General features: G+C 41.1%; 2 protein-coding genes and 1 long non-coding RNA gene across 4 annotated transcripts in view; 2 read left to right on the top strand and 1 right to left on the bottom strand.

Annotated features, from left to right (window-relative positions):
* The window catches only part of LOC100946576 (leucine-rich glioma-inactivated protein 1), a 41363-nt gene that overhangs the window by 28247 nt on the left and 5259 nt on the right, over positions 1-7857 (top strand). Inside the window, exons 5-6 of the mRNA XM_012801446.2 lie at positions 4305-7111; positions 7385-7549. Of these exons, the coding sequence (XP_012656900.1) occupies positions 4305-4380 (76 nt within the window). The 3' untranslated portion in view covers positions 4381-7111; positions 7385-7549. The remainder of the gene's footprint in view (positions 1-4304; positions 7112-7384; positions 7550-7857) is intronic.
* LOC111723126 overlaps positions 3178-7857 on the bottom strand; it is a 26829-nt gene continuing 22149 nt past the window's right edge. For both annotated transcript variants that reach the window (XR_002771735.1, XR_002771734.1), the window contains one exon: positions 3178-3396. This is a non-coding gene — a long non-coding RNA (uncharacterized LOC111723126). The remainder of the gene's footprint in view (positions 3397-7857) is intronic.
* Positions 5872-7857, top strand: part of LOC105886341 (leucine-rich glioma-inactivated protein 1) — a 7245-nt gene continuing 5259 nt past the window's right edge. Inside the window, exons 1-3 of the mRNA XM_012801445.1 lie at positions 5872-5935; positions 6942-7111; positions 7385-7549. Coding sequence (XP_012656899.1) covers positions 5892-5935; positions 6942-7111; positions 7385-7549 — 379 coding nt within the window. The 5' untranslated portion in view covers positions 5872-5891. The remainder of the gene's footprint in view (positions 5936-6941; positions 7112-7384; positions 7550-7857) is intronic.

Below are 7857 nucleotides of genomic sequence, written 5' to 3' on the forward strand. Positions count from 1 at the left end.
GAGCCTCTTTAATCTTTTTATAGAGCTTTTTATATGCACCAGTAGAATCAATCTGTCTTTCTCCTGTAGGATTACCCTCTACACTTAGGCATCACTTCATGTTAAATCATAGAGACCTACCTCATTTTAAAATTCTCCTACCACATATTCCATGTGAAGTGCAAACCGTCATTTACACAATCCCTTATTATTTTTTTTTAATTAAATCAGCACTGTGTACATTAATGCAGTCACGGGGTCCAATGTGCTGGTTTTATATACAATTTGAAATATTTTCATCAAACTGGTTATCATAGCCTTCATGGCATTTTCTTGGTCATTGTGTTAAGACATTTATATTCTACATTTAGTACGTTTCACATGTTCCCTTGTGCACACCTGGGGGAATATATTTGATCTGCCATTCTCTGTCACAGCAAAGAATTAGAAACAACGTACATGTCCATTAAGAAGGGATTGCTGTGCTAGTGAATGGCAGATCAAATCTGTTTTCCCACGTGTGCACAAGGCTGCTAATATTTCCCATTTCTCTTCATTGGGAACTGGTAAAAACTCTTTTTTTAAATTGATTTATTTTATTTTACTGATTTGTTTTCTGGTAGGAACTCTTAACTAGCCACAGCCAAGATGTGATTCCTTCCGTGCAGAGCCATTTCTGATTTCTCGTCTTACCTCTGCAGGGTCTGGTGATCCTCTCCCGTGTGTCTGACGCACCCTTCACCCTGCACAGTCAGCCTGAACACCAAGGTTGCTGTCTATGTCAGGGCCCTGTTACAGTTTTTGCAGAATAATTCCCAGGCTCTGTCAGGCTTGCTTTCCCAAACTCATTCTCTGCCCGAGTCCCTCTGTCTGCTTTCTTTTTATCCCAATGTACCCTGATGTCACAGGGCCTCCCAGAGACCTGGGGAAGTTTTCCTGAACTTCAGCTCCCAGCACACCACTAAACCAAGCTAAGTTTTTCTACTTTTTGTAGAGACAGTGCTGCACTATGAGTAGGCAGGGGGACTTGGGCAGAGAATGACTTTGGGAAAGCAACCCTGACAGAGCCTGGGAATTATTCTGCAAAAACTGTAACAGAGCCCTGACATATAAAGCAACCTTGGGTGTCTGGAAGCCTCGCTCTCATTTCCAAGTCTTATTTCTTCTTGATTCTGTTTATCTTATGAGTCCAGGCAGCCTTGATGTCCCCCACCCTCCAAACCTAGACATGAAGCTCGATCCTGTCTCCTTTAAAAGCAATCCATTGGGAGGCAGTTCTTCATTGAGTTTTGGGTAGTGGAGCAGCAAAGGGGGTCATTGGGTACAGTAGATCCACCTGCCATTTGTCCCCCCAGATCTCATGCTGCTTTGGGTCCCCACCTTCTTTGTCCCACAAGGAGAGGCTCCTCATCACATGAAGTCCTCAGGAGGCCAAATGCCTCAGTCCCAAGCCCATCAGGCCAGCCTGCCTCCCATCTCATCATGCAAAAATACCATCTCGCTGTTCCAGAAGCCCCGTAGCTCTGAGTCTGTATCTCTGACTCTTCTGCCATCTGCCTCTGCAGCTGGCCTGTATCTTGGGTACCTGCAGCCTAGAGCTCTACTCCCGTGGGCAGGTTTGAATGAGTCCCTGTTGGACAGTACACAGGCATGTTGCCTCTTCCTGTGTAACCCACTGGCAGCCATAAATCAGGATTTGACTGTTGAATCATTTCATGCTCACTGTGTCCCAGTCTCCTCCCGATTTATGTCCTATAGCCAGCGCAGTTTGTGTCAGTTTCTGAGGGAAGGACATCCATTTAGGAAACATTAGCATGATAACTTTAAGACACCTTGTGCCAGCAAATAAACTGAAACACAGAACTTCATTGAAACCCCGGTTAGTCAGATGAATGATGGAGGGATTCTCTTAAATAGTCGTCTTTAGTGGCACTTTACTGATGCTACTGATGTAAGACAGCCAGAGCTGTTCCTTTGTTATGGTCAGTGTCCTGGGTGTTGTTTCTGGGACGATGATGCACAGAAGCCTTCCCCTCCTTCCCAGCCCCACCCTGCTCTTTATGGAGACTATTCCAGATGCCAGACACCGTCCTTGGTTATCTCATTTTCCTTTTCCAATAATCTTAGGAGATAAGATAATCTTAGGAGACAAGTGATTTCAAAACATGAAATAACTGAGTTTTGGAAAAGATACATAGCCCCTGTCTCACAGCCAGTGAAGGGTGGAGTCAGGATTCAAACTGAGCCTTTGTCACAAAACGGACTGTCATTGAGAATGGAACTTTCTGATTCAGCTCCCATTTTTACATTCCAAGTTTCATTGAAACCAGTTTTTTTTAATCCAGTAGTAATTTCTAAAACTTGGAAAAAGAACATCACTAACTTAAAAATAGGTTCTAAAAGTCTTGACTGTTTGCACTTGAGAAATCTCTTGTTGACTTAGTGGAAGCGGAAGACATGGAAGACCCGTGGGAGTGTTTTATAAGGAGGTTGAGAGAATTTTCAAGGGCTTTGGAGGCCAACAGTATGGACTTTTTAGTTTGAGTTTTTGTTTTCTATTTTTGTTGTGAAAACAATAACACTCCTAAGAACAATATGCAACATGTGTGCATGTGGTGCTGGTTAAAAATAGAAAATTACAATACACGTGCCCTTCCCTGACCCCCTGCAGCAGCTCTCCATATGTCTGCATTTCTGTAGTGTGTACACATTTCTCTTTCCTTGACACTATTGGAACTATTTCTTACTCACTAACCTTGATTAGAATCCTAGTGATTTGTGGAAGAACAAATCGAAAGGGTAAGAGAAGACAATTCCTTTGATGACAAGGCTGGGAGAAAGGGAAATGATGAAAGAGGATAGATGAGTGGATGTTTGTGAGGAAGCTTTTTCTGAGATGGAATGAATGGAGTTAAAAGGGAAAACATAGAAAAGAGGGCATGGGCTTTGGAATGAAGAAAGGACGTGCTGGCAAAGGGATAGAGCCATTGGTGCTGTGGGTTGGAGGTTTAGCTGCCCTCTGGAGCAAGCGAGGAGGAGTGAGTGTCACAGGCCAAAGGGTCATTGCCCACTGTCAAAAGCAAGACAATACACTGAGACAGCAGAACTGACCACAGAGATTTCGTAGCGCAGGTGCCATGCATGGAGATGGGAGGAAATTCTCAAATCCATCTCCCTGAGAATTTGGGAGAAAGGGCTTTTAAAAATAGTTTGGCAGGCCAAAGGGCTAAGCAGTTGAATCTGGTAATTGGTTGTGTGTGTGTGTGTGGGGGGGGGGGCGGGGCAGAAACACAGTGGTGTAGAAATTATCTTCTTTGCTAAGTCACTTCCTGGGTGACGATCACAGACCAGTTGAGTCAGTTCTTCCAGATGAGCCACTGGTTTGGGTGGGTCATCTCTTCCACCAGGATGCAAGAGCTGAAAGATATCACAAAGACTAGCCTTAGTTTTCACAAGGGTGATGTTAATGTATCAGAGCCATGAAGAAGGCTAAGAATTGTTATGACCATCAGCTATATGATTCCAGAGTAGTAAGAAATTATGGGGCTTGGCGCCTGTGGCTCAAGTGGCTAAGGCGCCAGCCACATACACCTAAGGTGGCGGGTTCGAATCCAGCCCGGGCCCTCTAAACAACAATGACGGCTGCAACCAAAAAATAGCCAGGCATTGTGGCAGGTGCCTGTGGTCCCAGCTACTTGGGAGGCTGAGGCAGGAGACTTGCTTGAGCCCAGGAGTTGGAGGTTGCTGTGAGCTATGATGCCACAGCACTCTACCCAGGGGGACAGCTTGAGGCTCTGTCTCAAAAAGAAAAAAAGAAATTATGCGAAAGCAAGCTAGAGAACAAGGGCTGGCCATATATGTATATTTTCTCTCCCACAGTTCCTACCTTGTAGCCTTTTATTAATTTTATAAAGGGTGGTTTTACAAGGGAGAAGGAGCCAGTGAGGAGGAGGCCTTGGAGATGGATGCAGGGACACCATCACCAGTTTAGTCACTGTGCAAGAGACGTCCCCTACACTTCACCTTCTGTTCTAAATAGAAAGGTTAATGCTCAGGTACCATTTTGTTGCTGGTTTGTTGTCATTGTTTTTAACCAACATAAAGTGTTACACAAATACTGAGTGAGCGTTGAAGCAACTGGGTCAGAACTGAAAATACAATAGGAGGAGTATCTCAGAAGAGAAAAAAAAAAAAGAAAGTACTGTAAGTAATTTAGTAGAAATGAGTAGTAGTCCCTGACAAGAGGGACTTGTAACCAAGCATTACAGTCAATGCATTGATTTAATTTATCACTATAGTTTAAATCACTTTCTTTTTTTTTCCAGGAGCCTCGCAAACAACAATCTCCAGACACTCCCAAAAGATATTTTCAAAGGCCTGGATTCTTTAACAAATGTGTAAGAGGACCTAAGAAATCACTGAACAATTCATTGATTTGCAGTAATTAATAAGGAAGCCTGGCATTGATGATTAGAACTTTTAATTGGCTTCTAAATTAAATTAGAACTTTAAAATTTTAATTTTACATTGGCCTATAATTTAAATTCACAGGGACTAACATTTCAATCTTTTTATGGTATTTGCCACTGGAAATTCTGAATGTATAGTACCCAGGCATTCCTTTGACAAAACGTATGTCTGTGTGGCAAGGAGTGATGATCAGGAACTTTGAGGGGGTGGGAGGAAGAGACCCACATAGAAATTTCAATATCCTTTTTTTCTCATAAGGTCCAGGAAATGGGGCTACAAAGGAATAACATAAAGGAGTCTGGGAAACTGACAGAGAAGAGATGAAAGTTTATACCCTTGGGTTGGTCAGTCAACAGAGAAATGGGGCAGGAAACGGGGGAAGAGGGAAAGTTTGCCTTCTCTCGCATTAAACTGAACAACAGCTCTAGGCTTAATCCCCAGGAATTTGGCTTAAGCCCCAGGAAGGGAATGAACTTAATTACTTTTGACCCTTTTTCAAACAAAAGAGCTTTCAAACTTTGACTTTTAAGCCTCAGAGTGAAAGATCTTTGTAAGGAATTTGTATATTTTGCTGTAAGCAAAGCAAGTAATATATGCCTAACTCTTTCAAAATCAATTTAGCTTCATTAAATGCCTTCCAGAGCATTAGAAAGGTATTTAAATGTCATAAGATAGAATATAGGGACAAAGAAAGGGTACATGGAAACAAAAGTTTTATTATTATTGTTACTCAGGTACTTTGCTTAGGATATATATGCAAAACAATTTTTCCCTAATAACAAAAAGTCTGAGCCAGATAATTTTCCCCCTAAGCCCAGTATTTAACTTCAAATCAGTAAGCTAGCGAAAAACTTTCTTTGTTCCTGGCAGTATTCCTCCAGCCCCTCCTCCATGCCTATTGCCCCAATTCCTGAATGATCATCTATTTCCAAGAGAGTGCCCAAATCAGGCCACTTTCAATGCAGTCCTGGACAGGCCGCAGTTATCTGCTCTGGTTTGCAGTAGCCCCCCAAATTTGCTGCTCATCATTCTGGGTCAGAGCCTCTTGGGAGGTGAGCTCCGTTCTGGAAACGTCTGGGAAATTAGATGATGCTCCATGGCATCTGGGGATGTAGCTTACGGGAGGTACTTGTTCCTGTTCTTGTGTCAGTCTGTACGCTCCACCAGTAAACAAAACAAAACGAAAGTCAGAAATTGGCTCAATCTCTAGGGAATCCCGTGATGTGTTTGGCCTTTGGGGCCTACTCTGATGTGCCCAAATCAAGAATTATCTTCGAAATACAAGGATTCCTGCCAACTTGCCTTTTAGTGGATTTCTTGGCTTTCTTGAAAGTATCTCCTAAAAAACATTTTTAAATGTTTGGGTATTTAAAAGTTATTTATGTGCTATGCGAAGAGAAGGCAGCACCTATCTTAGGAATTCTGTGTGACCAGGAAAGGAGATGGAATTCCTGAACAGAAGCAATGCAAATAAACAGAGAACTTGGTGAGTTGGGGTCATATGTGGGCATTTAAACTGTGTCTGCTGTATAATGTATTACAAGCACGAGCCTTTGTATGTCTGTGTTAACTCTGCTGTGTCAAGGTCATTTTCATTTAAAACCGAATTTGTAGACCATGGAAGAGGATCAGGATTACTTACGCTCTGAGGAAGAAGAAAAGCAAATAGCTCACTCTGTTTAATGAAATATCTTACTGTCATCACTACCTTCTCTCCTTTAGCCCTGTGCTGTCCATCACAGTAGCCACAAGACACTTGTGCTCACTGAGCACTTGAAATGTGGTCCTAGTGCCACTGGGAAACGGAATTTTAAATTCTACTTAATTTTTTAAATTTAAATTTAACTTCCAAAGCTAGTTCTCCATTCAATTATTGGAAAACTTTTAAATATGTGCGGAACAACTTAAGTGCACAAATCTTATTTCTTTCAACTCTAAATTTTACGAAATCTAAATTCAGATCACGTATTTCTGATAAAAACTTAACATCTGAATTGAGATATATTGTTAAGTATAAACTACACACTGGACTTCAAAGACTTGGTGTAAAAAAAGAATGTAAAACATTTCAATAACGCTTATGTTTATGACACATCAAAATGATTTTTGTATGTATTGGATTGAATAAAATACATTGTTAAAATTAATTAGACCTGTTTCTTTTTACTTTTTAAAAAGTGGCTATAGAAAATTTTAAATTATATATGTGGCTCACGTACTATTTCTATTGACAGCACAGTTTTAGAATAAGTCACCTTGGAATCCAAGAGGGAGTAAGTTATGAGGCTCCATTGCCTGGGGTGGCCTTCAAGGGTGCACTATAGTAACTCTCTGACCCCAAACTGAATGGTCAGTCAGGTTCAAAGCAGATTATGGGATACAATGTAAAGCCAGGTAAGGTCATTTTGCTCATGTTAATTGCAGATATAGAAGTCAACACCTGTTTAAGTTGGGTCCTCGTACAGCAAAAGCAGCTGAAATTTGTCTTCCAGGGATCTGAGGGGGAATTCCTTTAATTGCGACTGTAAACTCAAATGGCTGGTAGAATGGCTTAGTCACACCAATGCAACTGTTGAAGACATCTACTGCGAAGGCCCTCCAGAATACAAGAAGCGCAAAATCAATAGTCTCTCTTCCAAGGACTTTGACTGTATCATTACAGGTAATATATTAAAAATCCTTCCACCTCACAAAATTAAAGTAAGGGCTACGTATATATGCAGGAACTGATATTTTTATGTCTTTAAAAAAGCTGAACAATTAATTTTTTAAAAAAAATTATGAACTATTAAAAATTTCATGTGTTTAAAAGAAAAGTAGAATGGCAATTGTACTGTTTCTCTAAAACAAATGTATTTCTTATGGGTATTTGAGATCTAGCCAAGGAAAGCAGTATTAGCTCACAGTTATATATCATCATTTCCTATTTTTGCAGAATTTGCAAAGTCTCAAGACCTGCCTTATCAATCTCTGTCCATAGACACTTTTTCTTATCTGAACGATGAGTATGTAGTCATCGCCCAGCCTTTTACTGGAAAATGCATTTTCCTTGAATGGGACCACGTAGAAAAGACTTTCCGGAATTATGACAACATCACAGGTATGAAAAACCTGGTAATATTCTGAGTGGGAAGTTAAATGGCTTCAGCCAAGGCAACAGAAATGCTGTGGGAGGAATGTGTTGAGCAGGCTTGTAGTCATTTGAATTTTAACACTACTGTTTACTAAGTGAGCTGGGATTGTTCTCTAAGCCTAAATTTCCTCACTTGTAAAATGGGAAGAATTCTTTGGTTTTTTTTGTTTTTTTTTTCTGAGACAGAGCCTCAAGCCATCCCCCTGGGTAGAGTGCTGTGGCATCACAGCTCACAGCAACCTCCAACTCCTGGGATCAAGCGAGTCTCCTGCCTC

The sequence above is a fragment of the Otolemur garnettii genome, unplaced genomic scaffold (assembly GCF_000181295.1).
Source record: "Otolemur garnettii isolate 467f Iridium unplaced genomic scaffold, OtoGar3 scaffold00008, whole genome shotgun sequence".
NCBI lineage: Eukaryota > Metazoa > Chordata > Mammalia > Primates > Galagidae > Otolemur > Otolemur garnettii.